Source organism: Artemia franciscana, chromosome 1 (assembly GCF_032884065.1).
Source record: "Artemia franciscana chromosome 1, ASM3288406v1, whole genome shotgun sequence".
Classification (NCBI taxonomy): Eukaryota; Metazoa; Arthropoda; class Branchiopoda; order Anostraca; family Artemiidae; genus Artemia; species Artemia franciscana.
In genome coordinates this window covers 41,641,950-41,659,767 of record NC_088863.1, presented here as the reverse complement: position 1 = coordinate 41,659,767, position 17,818 = coordinate 41,641,950, and the positions used below count along the sequence as shown (strand labels likewise).

Below are 17,818 nucleotides of genomic sequence, written 5' to 3'. Positions count from 1 at the left end.
AAACTACAGGAGCTTCATGATAAGTTATCGACAAAAGCATATCGACGGCTTACCTCATATCACGGGCTCATCCGTTTGTTCTGTTTATCTTTTTCCTTGTTGATTTTGTTGTACTTATGTGTTGCTTTCTTTTCTTGTGTTATTTCCTTTTTTTGATGTTTATTGTGTTTTCTCTCTTTTTACTCCACTGTTCTCACATTTTTTTTGTGCAGGGGATTATAAATAAATTATTATTATTATTATTGTTTATAGGTTACTGAAAGAAAAAATTAAGGTAATATGAAATATTTTGACATTGATATCAAACTATCCACTAAATATTAAATCATATTAAATTATTACACTTTATCCGGAGTATAGAAAAAAATTAAATATAAATAAACTCTTATTTCACAGTAATTGTTTTTATCTGAAAGCTCAGAATGGGAAATTGTAAAAATGTTAAAAATTTTCCTTTAAAATGGTGTGAACTCAACTAAAAATGGCGTAAATTGATGGGAAGATCTAGGTGGGCTCTAGAACCCGTCTTCAAATTGTGAAAAGTATAAAAGTGAAACCAAATTGGATTTCCAAAGACTTGTTTTCATTTTGAATATAGGGATGGAAAACGTTTAAAATATGCAATTTGTGGTAAATTGATGTAAATTAATGTAAATTGAAACAAGTCTAAAAAAATGATGTAAATTGATGGGATGGTCAAGGTGAGGCACACTCAACAATAACTATATTACTGCTGTTAGGCAACAGACAAAGCAACGTCGTTCACTTGTACGCTCTCTAGCTTGGAAAAAGAAAAGAAAATCTCTTAAAAGAAAATGGCTTTCTCAAGCTGACGGTAGTTTCTTCTCATTGTTACTGCTGATGATCACAAGACATTTCTATAATATTCTCTTGAAGTGGATAAACCCTATAAATTGATACAACCTATTGAACCGGCTCTTTCACCAAAAGAGCATTTTGAATATAATCTTGATAAATTTATGAAACAATTGCCGTCGATGAAAAATTAATTTTGCCTCAAAATGGCCTTCGACATGTCGATAAGTATAAACCCTATCGTGAAAGACCGCTCAAAGTAAATTTCATTGATCAAGATTAAACTACTGAAAGCTCTGAAGCTTTGAAAACGCCAAAATAAGAAGAAGATTTGTCTAATTTTACATCAAGTGTTGTAGACTGAATGCCTTATTTTTATCGTGAACAAAGTAAAAGACTCTTAACTTGTCTCGGTAAAAATGAACATGCAAAAATTGACGACAAAAAAAGGAAGTTATAATCCACGGCAAGCCCTACATTTTACCGATTTGGCATCAGATTTGACTGCAAATCGTCGGGGACTTGAATCATTCGACAGTCATTTTCCAATACGTCTTATGGGGAATAAACATGTTTTGGAACGATTAATGGAATTTGGAGAAATATCAAAAGATATATCGTTTTAGGAGAGCACACCGACTTGGCGTGATATTTTGAAAGGTATTAAAAGAAAATGTCTTTCCACCACACTTAGTATGCAAAAGAGTAGCAGACGCTTCAAACCGCGTTTGCATTCAAAATAGCTCAAGTTTTGAAACCATTTTTCTAGTGAATTGGGGGAAGTTTAGTCTCCCCACCACTCTTTCTAAATTTGCTGGAGTTAAAACAAAACTAGCCAAAGAGTATGTATAGAATTAACCTAACTACAATCTTCATCGAAAACATAGAACTCGTGGTAATAATTATCGAAAAACTAAAGCTCTTTGTCCAACTCCTACCCTATGGAACTTCATCACAGTAACAATACACTTGTTAGTTTACTTAAACAATATTCCAGTGAAAAGGTTGAGAAAAAAAATATTTCATATTGGTAACACAGTGCGAATCAATCGAACCAATAATATTTTGAAAAGGGGAATTACTTATGGTCCACTGAATTTTTAAAGTGACATAAGTTTTGACAGTAAACCTATAACGTATCGTCTACGCGACATGAAAAATGATGAAATTCTTGGAGGTTTTTATGATTTCGAATTACAAAAAACTCAAAATAATGGAATGTATCAAATTGAAAAGATATTAAAGAGCGGAACTTGCAAGGGTAAGTTACTTGTTAGTTTGCTAGGCTAAAACTTTGATTTTGATTCTTGAATTACCACTGAAGACATTCACAATGTCTAAGGATTTCATGTGACATTCATGACCGATGTCTCTGACCCTCTCTATGACGGTTTGGTTAAAACAAGTGATTTTTGGACAAAACTCTCCCCAACCATTAAATTCGAGGGAAGGTATGAAGTTACTCTTGTTGATTGAATTCTTACAAATGCATTTGATATCCTGAGAAAAGATCATACATATAAAATTAAAGTTAGACCCTTTGACCTCTCTGACGATGGTTTGGTAGCAAATTTGGACTCCGATGATTACACATTTGCTACTATACCCTACGAGGAATACGACAATATATATGAGCTATGTCGAGTTTTAAAACAGAAAATTGTGAGTGGAAAAAAGGATGGCTTCACTTTCAGCTATTCAAGAGAAAAGAAGAGAATTTACATTACCAATCCATTTGAGAATGAAATTATTGTCCCCAATGAGGATTCACGTGAGGTTCTCAGTTTTAAAGATCGTATTATTAAAGCAAGAAATTTAAGTGGCAAGGATAATGTTATCTATCCAGACTAAGCATCCGGCTTCTCATACTTTGAGGTTTTTATGCAATCATACCAGGGCAAGTATTTTCTCATTGATCAAGTTTATAATAGTGACAATTGGAGCATAGTAAACCTATAATCTTAGAGTCACAAATCTCTTCAAGACAGGAATTACATTCTTTAATTTGCACTGCGTATCCTCTATGCAATTTACTTGGATTGCATAATCTACACTTTTCATTATAGTCATCAACAAAGCTACAATTTTCACAGGATGACCAGCTGCCTATCAAAATGAACATGTATAAGAAATTTTTGATGTTGACCCTCTTACTTCCAAAAAGAAACTGACTGAATGGGGAAAATGAAAGTCTTCTAGGAGGAAAAAGAGTGACGTCACGAAATATGCTTAGACAGGATTTTTCGAGTCATATCTTGTTGTTTTGAAAAATAGCCGTCTAGTTAGTGGTTAAGTGCAAAACCACAATATTATTTTGTATTATTTCAATTAATGTATCAATAAATTGAGTAAGTGCATCTTGGCCGCGACGTAATGCAATAGCGCAAAGCTGGAGACTCATTTCTCATTAAATCGTTAAGCCTTTTTTGAGAAAATATTTCCCTTTAAAGAGATATTCTAGAAATCATCATTTAGAATCAAACATTTTTCAAATTTACTAGACTCTGTATGATTTCTTGTTCCTCAAATCCACTCATTTTCAATCCTAACACTCTCACCACCAATTATAGCCTAACAATGTATACTCCTTTTGTATAGATTGAAACATGGTTCAATGAATGTGTGGTCAATGTTGGTATTACCAGAACAATTTTTTTGGGTCATGAAACTATTGCTAATAGATGCATTTTGAGTTTTTTTTTTGCAAAATTACCGCAAACTCAACCTAACCTAACAAAAAATTGTCTCTAAAAGCCACAGAGCATTTTCGGTCTTAAAACGCTAGCGATTTCAAATTTCCGATCAACGAAAACGGAAATGATTGCAATTCTATATGCATAAATACAATAATATTTGGGCGGGAATAACTGCATAACGGTGATTTTGTGGTGGTTTTGCAAGAGAGAAAAAATGTTCAAAAAGTCAAAATGCATCTATCAACAATAGTTTAATGACCCAAGAAAATTGTTCCAGTAATACCAGCATTGACCGAATGTGTCCATGGGTATACTATCATTGGTGCTTGCATGGGGGTTGTTTTTTATCAATTCACTTTTAATCTCCATGCAGATAATGTCTGGTAGTGCTATTTTTGTTTTACTTATTTCTCTGTCTATAACCACGTTATTTTTACCATAGATAACACGTTCGGCATCTAGACAGAATATGTTGCAAGACGTTGCACGGGTACGTTTGCCTTCTTTTTACCTTTCTTTGAATGGCAATAATAGGAAGATGGTGATAAGATTTATCAACGGGTAACGTTTTACCATCAGCAAGAAGTTGATCTTCTTCATCAGCTAAAGGTTTTAGCGTTTATACTAAAGGTTTATACTCTCAAATATCCACCTCTATATTACTTGAATTTTCTCAGTACTTCAAAGAAATTCAACTACTTACTGTCATAACAATGCACGCATTCATATCCAATAGTGTTACCATTAGCACTTTTTCTCAGCATCTACTGCTACTACAACTTTATTATGAACACACACCTTCTTGGAATATTTCATCTCCATTTTTTTAAAATAATATGTAGATGTCTTTCATTCTAGTGCAAATATAATACTGAAGCAAAGCCACGCAAGATTATGTCGCCCTCAACTACAATTCCGTAATATGCAAAAGTAAACATTTCCTAACACTTAACATGCACCTGCTGGCTGTCGTTGCAACGACCTGCACTGCTTGAATCCAAGGGTAGGGCCGTTGTCAGAATGGCAGGATATGGCTATTGTCAAAGTGGCAGGATAAGGCTTTTGTTGGAATGGCGAGATAGGGCTTTTGTCACATTTTTAGATACGATACTACTAACAGAACGGTTAAATTAGTTAAACCATGTTTCACGGATGATTTCGTTTCATGGATTTTCCAGATGAATTATACTTTTTGGCAACCTATCTAGCGTTAAACAATCTCTCTCTCTCTCTATCGTCTTCAAATGCATTAGGATGAATTATAACAAAGGAATTAAAGCAAACTAAACCCTTGCGAGGGGAAATAAAAACAAAGCTTTGAACAGATTTGGGTAGTTGACAAGTGGGTCTAGCTTAGTTGGCTTGGAGCTGTGATGACATATATTAGTAGAGATATTTACAAATATGATTATTTCTTATTGTTTTGATGAATTTCTCTTCCCCAAAATGCAGTCCCCCCACCCTAGAAATACAATCTGCATGTGTCTTTGTCCCACACGTTTTCTTGAGACATCAAAGAAGCAATTATAAGACTAATTAAAATTATGATATTGGACAAGACATAACTGTGAGGTGGTCAGATCTATGAGGACTATAAGGAGGTGTCTGTGGTCTAATGTCTTTTCAGCCCTTTTGGTGTTTTGTTGGTAAAAGAAGACTGAAACTAGATCAGAAAAATACAACTAGATGTTAAGAATAAAAAAAGACATAGATTGAGGTATGTAGTGGGAGAGAGACAGAGACAGAGAGAGATAGAGAAAGACAGAGAGAGAGAGAGAGAGAGAGAGAGAGAGAGAGAGAGAGAGAGAGAGAGAGAGAGAGAGAGAGAGAGAGAGAGAGAGAGAGAGAGAGAGAGAGAGAGAGAGAGAGAGAGAGAGAGAGAGAGAGAGAGAGAGAGAGAGAGAGAGAGAGAGAGAGAGAGAGAAGAGAAGAGAGAGAGAGAGAGAGAGAGAGAGAGAGAGAGAGAGAGAGAGAGAGAGAGAGAGAGAGAGAGAGAGAAGAGAGAGAGAGAGATGAGGTGGAAAGGAGAAAGTAAGAAATAGAGAGACGGAAGAGAGGTAGAGGAGAGTAGAGAGTGGGAAAGAAAAAGAGAAAATAAGACTGGGAGAGAGAATTTATAGAAAATAAACCTTAATATAGCTGGAGGAAATGGGGAATATAAAAGCAGTAACGAATTTAGCAAACAATGAACAGGGAGACAACTCTCCTCCCCAGGGGCTGGACAATAAGTCTAGACCGGAACGGCCAAGTTAGTCTATGAAAACCATGCTAAAAATAATGTACTTGAAAGATGTATGCCCACAAAAAAGGGCTCCTGCACCAGAAACTGGATATTTTTAGACTGCAGAGTCAGATATATCTTTGTTTTACATTAAAAAAACATTTAAACGGAAGCTTAAATGGGACACAAATGCACAAAGGTTTCTTTTTTAATATACTGGATCCCCCACTTTACTGAATAAAATACAATAAAGACTTGAGATGCAGTTTTAGCTAGCTGGTAATTTTGAACCATTTCCTTAGGATGTATGATTTCTCCATTCAGAAAAACGATAATGGATTCTTTGATATTTACGTAATGTAGAAAAAAACTCAAAAACATCAAGAGGGATGCAAGCGTTTGCATTGACCAATACGATGTAGCCTTTCTTAAGTTTGGTCACTACTTTGACGAAATTACCATTTTTAATTTTTAATTGCAAGTTTTTGCTATTTGTATTGAAACTATAAAGATATTTGCAAATGTAAAGGTTGTTACTAGGTGTATACAAGTTAGATATCAGTCTATTTTTCGTATTTAGTGCTTTATTACTTTATTAAATGTAACGTTCTTGTGCCTATTTCTACCATCCTTTCTCTTCAAGGTATAAATTGACCATGACCAAAACCTGCCTGCCAATGAGAGGCTACTTTGTGGTTCATGGAACCGGAATGCCTATACTTGGGACCTGTAAGAGAAAGGCGGCAAAAGACACAACTTATGGACAGTTTGAGTAACATCCACCTTTCTATCATATACGGTGAGTTGAGAAGGCTTAACAACAACCTCCACATCAACTGCCGTCGGAGCGTTCCAGTAATCCCACTAATCAACTATAGAAAGCGAGCTTGGAGCGTGTAGCAGCCACCTCCAAATCAACTGGGCCAGCCGGTGCACATTGACTATAGCTCGGATTTTCTTCGGAGCGTCAAGAAGACTGTTCACGAATGTGTACTAGTATTGTATATTGTTTATTTGTTCATTAAAGTAGTTTTAGTAGCATCCTGGAAAGATACAAACTCCACCTACCACGCTACCCAAGATCTTGTCCTCATGGAGACTTGATCACCCCCCCCATTGAGGACAGAGAAGACGGTATTTCCTGAGAGAAATATCCCGCATTAAAAAAAAAAAAAACTATTAAGCCATGATTTAGTGGGACATATTACATACCTGAGCTGTCGACAAAAAACCAGCACACAAGATTAACGCGATCCACAAAAGTTTTCTCCATTGGTTCACATCACTGCTAAATATGCATGCACTGCCAGGAAGCGCTATGAAAAATAAAAAAGATAAAAGCAACCATGTGTAAACAATATTTATGAAATGTTTAGACTGTTTTACCATGATCTATACAGAGAAGAAATTATATTTTTAAAGCATTTGTTTTATACTTTTAAGGCCCTTAGAGTTCCAAAACCTAAATCTTGGCACTTTTTAAGGATAGGCCTATAACACTGAAGGATTAGCCAACATTTTGGTAACGATTTTCTAAACTTAAATAAAAAATTTTAAAATAATTATTCGTAATAATATAATCACTAATCATTTATAACTAATACACTTCGAGTCTGAAGAGAAAAATTACGATTCCAATGGTTAACCTCAAGACTTATTCAAAGGTATCAACCAAAGGTAACGCTCTAGCGTTGCCTATTATATAGAGCAATTAGCCTTCACTGTAGTCCCCCTCCAAAAGCCGCTTAATATGGAAGGGATTGTGATATAAAAAGTTCTAACGCCTTATTTAGGGCACCAGTCCACCATCCTTCCACTTTTCTGCTAAACTCCAAAGATATTCGGTGAAAAATGTGAGATAGAATTTTTTTCAAAATAGTTGAAAGGTTTAACAGACATGCCTCTATGGATTGTAACACCTTTCTGGCCTGGGACAAGCTCCGTGTACTATGTAAATTGGCAACTATTTACCCATATGTTTTTTAATGGAAAGGCGGGGAGGTACAATAGCTCAGAAACGGTTAAGGACATTATGTTAAAATTGTTAGGACCCATTGAGAGAGTAACTGAACTAAATTAAACACAGTTTGTGTGTAAACGGTATCAAAAGAGTGCATATGCGAAATCTAAGGAACGGAATAGGAACAGAAGTAAATCAAAACACATTATTTGCGGATAGATTAAAAAAAAACTTCAAGTGTACTATGCTTAATTGTTCAGGGAATTATGAGAAGGATGTTGACTAAGATCCAAAGACACTAAGTGCATTATGGTTGTCAAAATGGTGTACCAACCATATCCCAGGAACAACTATGTATATTAAGTTGAAACTTAATAAATCAAAAGGCTAAGACGTGGGCTGTCAAAAGGTTGTATCTGTATCTCAAGAGTAGGCAATAGTATCAAGTCTAAAATTCAAAGGAATTTTTGGGATTATTCTACACTTAATCAAAAGACACTTTGTGCAAAACGTATTAATCAGCGGTTGGGGATCAAATTGAATCTTTCAGGGACTCTTAAGATAGGGTTAAGTAGAAATCAAATTTCGACTCGGGGTACGGACAGAGGTAAATGTAAAGACAATGTGTGCATCCAGATAGTCAAAATGCATATCTGCAATATTTTGAAAGTAGCTTGCGGCCTGAAATTGAAACCTTTAGGAAGGAAAGGGTGAAGATGGGCAAGAAATTTTGCGTTGTAAGAAGAGAAGAGAGTTGACAATTTGTTTCACTGATTCAAAGAATATTTTTGGAACCACAAGCTCAGACGAGACTTGTAATTTCTGTACAGTCAACTAACAAGGTATATCAAAGACACTATGTCGTTCCAGGTAATCAAGACGATGTATTTACAATATAACGTCTTGGAAACGAACTTGAATATCAAGTGGAAACTTTCAGGGAGGTTTAAAAGGTTTGGGTTCTTAGAACATTTAGGAGACGGCAGCCAAACTCCTGTTTGCAGTAATTTTCATTTCAACTTTGACTGGATTATTCATGCGAATTTCTATTTGTTTTAGGATTCGTTTATGCATCTATAGCAGTCTTTGCTATGATTAGGTTGGTGTGGTTATCTATTTCAGTTTTTGTTCATTTTGGGTTTCTCTTTATTTATGCAAAGCAATTTCTATTCATTTTTGGTGTGAATTATTATAGAACTTCTTTTCTGCTCCTCTTAGGTTCTAATATTTCTCTTTACTTTTCTTCGACAAACTTCTTTTTATAAGCGAGAGCGGGGGGTAAGTTAAAAAAATCTTGTAAACATTTTGAGGTTTCTATTAAAGACGTCAGAATTTTGTTTATGACAATTTTCCTTTAGACAGAATAAAACATTTGCTTTTTTTTTATTTTTAGTAGACACAGGCCTGATTAAGTGAAACTATAATGAATAACCATGGTTCCACATTGAAAAATTATAGTCCTTTTTACATTTCTTGGATTTTTTTTCTAGAGCCAGATAAGGCTACTAACTGTTTCCAGGACGAGGCGATTAGGTTGATACCAAATATCATGTTCTATCAAAATAGTGCAAAGGCTGGTACTTTTCATTTACTTTTAGCTTTACAGGTGGAGGGATAGCTGCTTAGTTTGACCTTTAATGTGAGGCTTTCGTACCACCCATAAACCCTTCTATGAAGATAAACTTACAGAAATAAAACTCTGGCTCCTTTTTAACTCCATTTTTTGCTTCTCGAACAACATCGACTTTACATTTAACTCTTTTCCAACCTTTCAAAGACAAATTATTCTTATTGTTCATTCTTTGCTTAATAACTGTGTCAATTTGACTATCCAATTTTGTTCTTGGACCTTTTCATCACATGGTTTTTATAAAGTAACATAGACCAATGGAAAGTCTTGTTGAGGGCGACTTATCAAAGGCACGCAATTATACTGTCAACGTTCCCACAGAGAGCCATCATTAGATAAATAAGTATGGGAACGAAAAATTTGAATAGCAGGTGCTAGGAATTTTTTTTTATCTTGCAACACGAAAAAGAGAAAGAGACACACCTATTTATAATCAAACAGTTCGTGGTAACGAACTTTAGTAAGGATTAACCCGGCTCAATAGTAAACGAAACTCTGAAAAACAGAATTTTGATACTAATAGATACATCAAAAGAATCATATTTTTATGATGATTTTAAATATTTAAGTTTCATCAAATTCAGTCTTACCCATCAAAAGTTAAGAGCCTGAGAAAATTTGCCATATTTTGGAGAACAGGGGGAAACACCCCCTAAAAGTCATAGAATCTTAACGAAAATTACACCATTACATTCAGCGTATCAGAGGACCCTATTGTAGAAGTTTCAAGCGTCTATCTACAAAAATGTGGAATTTCGCATTTTTTGCCAGAAGACCAATCACTGGTGCGTGTTTATTTGCTTTCTTTTTTTCCCCAGGGGTGATCGTGTCGACCCAGCGGTGCTAGAATGTTGCGAGAGGGCTCATTTTAACGGAAATTAAAAGTTCTAGTGCCCTTTTTGAGTGACCGAACAAATTGGAGGGCACCTAGGCCACCTCCCACGCTCATTTTTTTCCCAAAGTCAACAGATCAAAATTTTTAGATAGCCATTTTGTTCAATATAGTAAAAAGACCTAATAACAATGCGTTTAGGGACCACTTACTCCCTCACATTTCAAGGGGAGGGACTCCAAGTTACAAAATTTGACCAGTGCTTAGGTATAGTAATGGTTATTGGGAAGTGTACAGACGTTTTCAGGGGAACTTTTTTGTTTGGGACGCGGGTGGGGGTTGAGGACAGGGGGTTACGCGGGAGGATCTTTCCACGGAGGAATTTGTCATGGGAGAATATAATTTCCATGAAGGGGCGCAGGATATCCTACCACTATTTAAACAAAAGCAAAACAATTAAATTCTAAATATGGAAAAGATTTTTCAACTGAAAGTAAGGAGTAGCATCAAAACTTAAAACGAACAGAAGTTATTAATCATATGTGGGATTCATCTCTTCCTAAATGCCTTGCTCTTTACGCTAAAGTACTTTTAGTAATTTCAACCATTTATTCTACGGCCATTGTGATTCAGGGGTCATTCTTAAAGAATTGGGACAAAATTTAAGCTTTAATGCAAAGAGTGAGGCATTAACGAGGGGCAAAACACCTCATATACGTAATACAAATATACAAATATAGAAGTTTGTTACGTAAGTTATTTCGTAAGTTGCGTATATTTTCTATTAATGAAGACGTTCGTATAATGTTAAAAGTTGTAGTTGCCTTTTAAGTAACCAAAAGATTTGAGGGCAACTAGGCCTCCTCCCCACCCCTTTTTTCTCAAAATCTTCCGATTAAAACTATAAGAAAGCCATTTAGCCAAAAAAATTAATATGCAAATTTCGTTTTAATTATTCATGTGCGGACAGCCTAAATCAAAAAATGTAATGATTAAAAAACGTTCAGAAATTAAATGAAAAAACGAGTTTTTTTAACTAAAAGTAAGGAGCGACGTTAAAACTTAAACGAACAGAAATTACTCCGTATATTAAAGGGGCTTTTCCCTCCTCAATGCCCCGCTCTTTGCGCTAAGGTTTTTTACTGTTTTAAAATTAAAGTTGAGAGAAAGGGTCAAACTTTAGCGTAAAGAGTGGGGCATCGAGGAGGGAAAAGCCCCTTTAATATACGGATTGATTTCTGTTCGTTTTAAGTTTTAATGTCGATTTCGGTTAAAAAATTTGTTTTTTTCATTTAATTCTGTGATAAAAAGCGTATTTTAATTCCATTGTTTCACACCTTTGGCATATTTTTGTAAGCAGTAACATTGTCTCTTATTTCTGGATAGACAAATAATCTTTTTAAAGTAAGTCGACTTTGGAAACTACTGTGTAAAATGTTAAAAAAAAAGATGCTTTCTACCTGATTGGTTCTGCTCTGTGAAATTCTAACCTAGTAAAAAGCATGCAACGTTTTTTTCTTTTTTTACCGCAAGCTTCCTGGCAAGGAGATCCTTTGTTTCTCTGTGCCTATACTTTATAGCTGTTATGTTAGTTTGTTAATTCAAAATCTGAGCTGAGTATATATTGGTGAGGACCAAGTGAGGATAGGTAAATTCAACTTTTTGTAAGTTATTTTGAGATAGTCGAATTCTAAGATAGTCGTTTTGCTCCAAATAATAGAAAAGGTACAATTAATTGGCCTCTTAGGGTCACATGATCCCACAGCCCTTGGGGATAGGGCCGTAAATGATACTAAATGCCAATTGTTTTGTCATAAGCTGCACAATTAAAAAAATAGATTATCCGGTTTTGGGTTTAAGATTGGCCCGGAAGTTTCAGGGCTGTTATCTTTCTAAAAGGGATCAAACCTTTCGTTGTGGTAGGGGATAAGGGCTAGAAGGCCCAAGAACAAGCCAAAAACTTTTGTTACTGATCAGTTTGGATCTTCGAATCAGTGCGATCCCACCCTAACATGGCATAAAAAACTTTTTTGCTGATCCATAAATCCTTGGGCTAAGGAGAACCCACTCTAGAAGGAAAATAGCAAGCATTGTCAGCCTCCTCCCCTAGGTGAGAAGAGACAAGGGAATAGAAAAGTGACATGATTTTTACTTCTCCTCCCCCACTTCGTGCGAAAGGAATGGTTTTACCAACTTGGGACTGTTTTAAACGCACCCGCATCCACTACTCCTTTCTTCATTTAATGATACAGCGACCCCTCAAGCTAAGGGTGCAGTGGCAAAATTTCAGGGAGCCCGTCAAATCAAGATTTCTTTGGGTGATACACCATAGGGTTTAGGTGTTACCTAATAGAGAGTGTTTTCTTCAGGATTCAAATGTTACTTAATAGTTTCTTTTTAAAAAATTCTATGCCAAATCAGGATTTCCTTGGCGGTTATGCTTAAAACATCTAAGGGTTTAGGAAAAACGTTCAGGGGCCTCTATACCCCAGGATTTCTTTGAATGTTTTGTAATAGGGTTTAGATGCTACATAATAGGATGTGACTACTGGAGGAGTCTAGTAGTCAAGCAGGTGAGTTTAACTTGGAAATCTTTCTTCAAAATGGTTGTCAAGATGTTTCAAGACATTCCAAGTCCTTTTCAAAGATACATTTCTTCAAAAGGGTTTTCAAGAGGTCACAAGACATTTCAAGACATTTTTAGGACATTTTTCTTCAAGAAGTTTTTCAAGACATTTCAGAACATTTCAAGATCTTCTAAAGACACTTTCCTTCAAGACGTTATTCTTCATGATTTCTTTAGCTCTTCTGTAATAGGGAATGTTTAACCAGTGTTAAGAATGACACATTCTAACGTGAAATGTTTCTTCAAGGCCCCATGAGGAAGTCCCGGTTGTAACTGAGAGAGGCACACATGTGGGTGTTACATAATAACGGTACTTGTGTGCCTTGCTAGACTTATTGGGGGTGATATAATCTTACTGAACTTAGTAGATTTATTGGGAATGACGGAATCTCGGGTTAAATGCTAGACTTCAGGGCCCCATGGGGAAATCCCCGCTTGTAACTGAGGAGGGTACACAACTGGGTATTACTATGACGGTGCACATGTGGGTGTTACGTAATGACAGTGCACACGCTAGATGTTACGTAATGGCTGTACACACGTGGGGTGTTACGCAATGGTAGCGAACACGTGAGATGTCGCGCACTGGCAGCGCACAGGTGGGTTATACGTAATAACGATGTAAAGGTGGGAAGTTACATAATACTTGAAGAGATTACAAACACCAAAAACAAGAAGAACAATAGGGAATTTCTCAAGACAGTGGGAAACAAATTAGAATGAATATTTTGGCCCTATGTCCAAGGACCTTCCTCAGCAAAACAAATAAGAAAAAACAACTTACAAGAGGATAAAATCAATAAAACTAAAATGAACAGTTTTTCAGAACAGTCCCAGCATCCTTGCCTCAGCGAATTTCAATCAGGACTGATAAATAAATTATGATGAAACAAGGCAATTCATTGAAATGAAAGAAAATGATTTAAAAACACGTTTTTAGGGCCAGCCTAGCTTTTTCCCTGCTAATCTCATAGGTGTATTTGTGACAAGTTCTGTGTTAATATCTCTTGGTTTTTTATAATATTTCGTAAGGTCATGTTTAATTAAAATTTGTGTATAGAGCATTCAGTGAATATTCTCCTAAATCCCTATTTAAGGAAATATTATTATTAATCTTAAATCTGATTTAAATTGCTTCTCGATCTACTTGCTTTATGCCTAGATCATAGTTAATAATGGCGGATTCTTCAAAAAGTGTTTTGTGGCTCGGATTTTTGAAAACATGGCTGCTTAAAGCAGAATCAAAAGAAACAGAAGTAATATTAGAATTCAGAGCTTTGGTGATATCATCTTTATGTTATTGTAGGCGTTCCTAGAAATTCTGGTGGGTTCTCCCTACATAGAATTTGCCACAGTCGCATGGTATTTGATAGACACCTCTTTGGCGAGTAACTGGAGTCTAATCTTTACCAGAATTTAGGAGATTTATGATTTTCAAATTATTGGTAAATACAACATACAGATTATTTTATGTACATACTTTTTTAAGATTTCTAGTGATTTTTGGGATATATGGGAGGTAAATTATGTTTTGGAGCTTATGGGGATTCTCACATGGTAAATTGTCGTTGATTTTATGGGAGTGTCTTTTTACTCTACGGTTAATTGTATTATTAATAAATAAAAGAATGTACCCATTTCCAAAAAGGTCCCTGATAAAGTCTTGTTCAGCTGTGATGTAGGAATCAGAACAAATATTTATAGCACGATCGACGAGAGATATTATGCCACCTCTTTTAACTTGTGGGGGGGGGGTTGATTCAAAATGTAAATATCTATTGTTTTGTGTTGGTTTTCTGTAAATAGTAAAATTGAGTTCATCTAAGTTACGAATAATTAGAACATCTAGGAATGATTTATTTGCAATTTCAATCTCTAAGGTAAACTGTAAATTCCTATCATATGTATTAAGGTGATCTAAAAAAACCCTAAGTTCATTTTCCCCATAGTTCCAAAATGAGATTACGTCATCTATTTAACGTCCCCGAAAGATATGTTTAAAAAAATACGAATTTAATGCCCAATTTTCAATATGCTCTCCATAAATATTCGCCAGTAACCCGGAGGGAGGTGCACCCATGGGTAAGCCCTTTATTTGTTGGTAGAAAGAATTATAGAATTGGAAATACATTGAATACTTGTTACAAAGTTTAACCAAGGTCATTAAAACGTCGCAATCTAATCCTGTTGCTGAAACATATATTAAGTCATAATTTTCATTTATTTTATTTTCTAATAATTTCTCGGATTCTGCTACATTAATATTTGTATACATAGACACAATGTCAAAGCTACTGATAATTATATTTTCTGAAATATTTACGTCTTTGAGTTTTTCAAATAAATCAACCGAATTATATATATAAGATTTTTGAGAAAAAAGCTAAGGTTTGAAGGCTGTACATAACCATTTTCCAATGTTGGAAGCGGGGGCTTTCGTGCAAGCTACAATTGGCCTTAATGGAATGCCTTGCTTATGTAATTTTGGTAGACCATAAAATTTTGGACAGAAGCTGCATCGGGGGAAAAATTTATTATATAATTGTAGATTAATTTTACCATTTTGTTTTAGATCTTTTAATTCTTCTATAATTTTGTTAGCAAACTGATCAGTATGATCGTGGGTTATAGTTTTATATGCAGTTTTGTCATTTAGATGTGCATAAATTTTTGAGTCTCTTTCGTGTCCATGACAACGAAAGAATTGCTTTTATCTGCTTTGGTTATAATAATGGACGGATCTTTACGGAGGTTGGATAGGATTCTTAAGTCACGCAAATTATCTGGTTTTATATTGGCGGGAGGATTAGCCTTTTTTTTTTATTATTGTAAAGTGTATCAATAAGACAAGCCCTAACTTCGGCTGGGTTGGAAATAGATGAATAAAATTTGTACAGAGAAGACTCTAGAGAGGAAATCAAATCCGCCACAGGAACTCGTTTTGGAAGAAAAGAGAATTTAGGACCTTTTTCGAGAGTTTGAATTTCCAATGATTCAAATTAACCACAATGTCAAATGTCAAATTAACCACAACGAGGACAAATTAACCACAGCCGGTCCAGGAGTGAATCTTGGAGCATAAATAGGGTTATTTATTGATTCATTTCGTATGTTTTCCAATATTTTAATAAGTCGTTCCCTTGATAAGCGGAAATCATGACTAAATAAATTTCCTTCCAATCCTGCAACTTGGTTAAAATCAGCAGAAGACAAGTTTTCGAATAAAAACTTTTCTAGAGATTTCCTCTCAGAAGAAATAAAATGCATCTTTTTCGTTTTTTATCTTTAATAATGTGTGTTAATGTTTTTAATTGTAGTGTATGAGCAAATCACTCTTCTTTTCGGGTATTTAAGTTTAATCTGAATCTTAAAGACTTGGGAATAAAATTTTCAAATTTGCAAGATTCCAAGAATATTTTGAATTTTTGTTGGTTAATAGTATTAGTGTGTTTTTTGCCTAAACTAATGAAGTAAAATATATCATTGGTCAAATTCTCCCCACAAGCGAGACATAAATAATGACAAAGACCACACTGCCTTTCCATCAAAAACACCAAAAACAAGAACAATAGGAAAACAAAAAGAACATTTAAGACAGTGGGAAACAAATTAGAATGAATTTTTCGGCCCTATGTCCAAGGCCGTCATGTAGTCATTATATGTCATTACGGCCTTTGGACATAGAGCCGAAATATTCATTCTAATTTGTTTCCCACTGTCTTGAGAAGTTCCCTATTGTTCTTCTTGTTTTTGGTGTTTGTGATGGAAAGGCAGTGTGATCTTCGTCGTCATTTACTTGAAATGATTTAATTTTCTTCGGGATTTCTTTTTTTTAAAGTGTTCTAGAATCGATCATTTAAACATAATGCAATTAAATCTGCATTAGTGTTTCTTTCGATGACTCCTAGCATTTCAGGCCAGCTTGGCACAATATACCAGCTCTTCTTCCTCCCCGATGATACCCTTCTGGTGCATAGTATCACACCCAAGCATTTTTCAAGCTCTTTCCATAAAAAATAAATTTAGAAACTAAAGCTAGCCATTGTTTTTATTTGAACTTGTTGTGTGCTTGTTTTTATTCATAGAACTTATTGCGAGCTGATTTTTTTTCTTATTGAATATTGTTGCATATTCATTTTTCTCTTCGTGAAAATTTTAAATTTTTCATCGTGACACGGATGTTTTTCATGGAATTTGATATGTGCTGAATTTATCAATGGAACTTACTGTGTGCTGATTTTTGTTCGTTAAACTTGTTCCTTGTTGATTTTTCTCTTTGGAAATCTGTAAAGTAATTTTTCTCCATGAAACATTCCAAGTAGCAGTAACAAGAAAAAAAATGCGTCTACCCCATGTAAATAGTTCACCACGGCCTTGAATATCAAATTAATGGATCTTTTTATTTTGTGTTCTTTAAAACCTTTATGACACTTAATACAGTTATTGCCTCTGCTAGGATGACATTTGCCTGTTTCAAAAACTTAGTCTTTGTACACTTCTTCTCATTTAAACAGACATCTTCAATTCCCTTTGCTGCCCTCAAATGAACTTCTTTCTATTACAGGTTGTCCTTGAAAAACTCACCCAGTGCGATCTCATAGACAGCTACATATGTAGTAGTAGTAGAGTAACTTTATTGAAAATAATAATGTTTTATATAATAGCACAACAAAAGCGGAGCATGCGAGGATGTGCTAATATAAAAAAAGAAAAAAAAGAAAGAGTATAGGGCCTGAGACCATCTACGGAGACCATCATAAAAAATAAACAACAAAACACAACGTTATAAACCCCAAACAACACACAAATAATACAGAAAAATAACCCATCGAAAATATACTTAATCTGTTTCAAAACCATACCTACCGAGCAACTCCACACGTAAATCAGATTAAAACTGGTTGAAATTACTGTTATCCTTAATATCTTTACTAAGTTTGTTCCAAAGCTTGGAAGCTCTATAACAAGAGAAAAAGAAGAATTACTAGTAGTAGATCGAGGAACCTCAATATTTCCTCGCATCCGAGTTTCGTGTTG

At 35.0% G+C, this 17,818-nt stretch overlaps 1 protein-coding gene across 7 annotated transcripts in view; it reads right to left on the bottom strand.

Annotated features, from left to right (window-relative positions):
- LOC136029776 (acid-sensing ion channel 2-like) overlaps positions 1 to 9,528 on the bottom strand; it is an 80,577-nt gene extending 71,049 nt beyond the window's left edge. For 3 of the 7 annotated variants that reach the window (XM_065708261.1, XM_065708262.1, XM_065708267.1), the window contains exons 1-2: positions 9,381 to 9,527; positions 6,946 to 7,049 (exon numbers count right to left, since the gene is read on the bottom strand). In XM_065708261.1, coding sequence (XP_065564333.1) covers positions 6,946 to 7,049; positions 9,381 to 9,492 — 216 coding nt within the window. In that variant the 5' untranslated portion in view covers positions 9,493 to 9,527. Of the gene's footprint in view, positions 1 to 53; positions 220 to 2,543; positions 2,980 to 6,945; positions 7,050 to 9,380 lie in introns of those variants that run through there. The other 4 variants (XM_065708276.1, XM_065708281.1, XM_065708263.1 and 1 more) reach the window with 4 other exon arrangements.
- Positions 9,529 to 17,818: the final 8,290 nt, after the last annotated feature.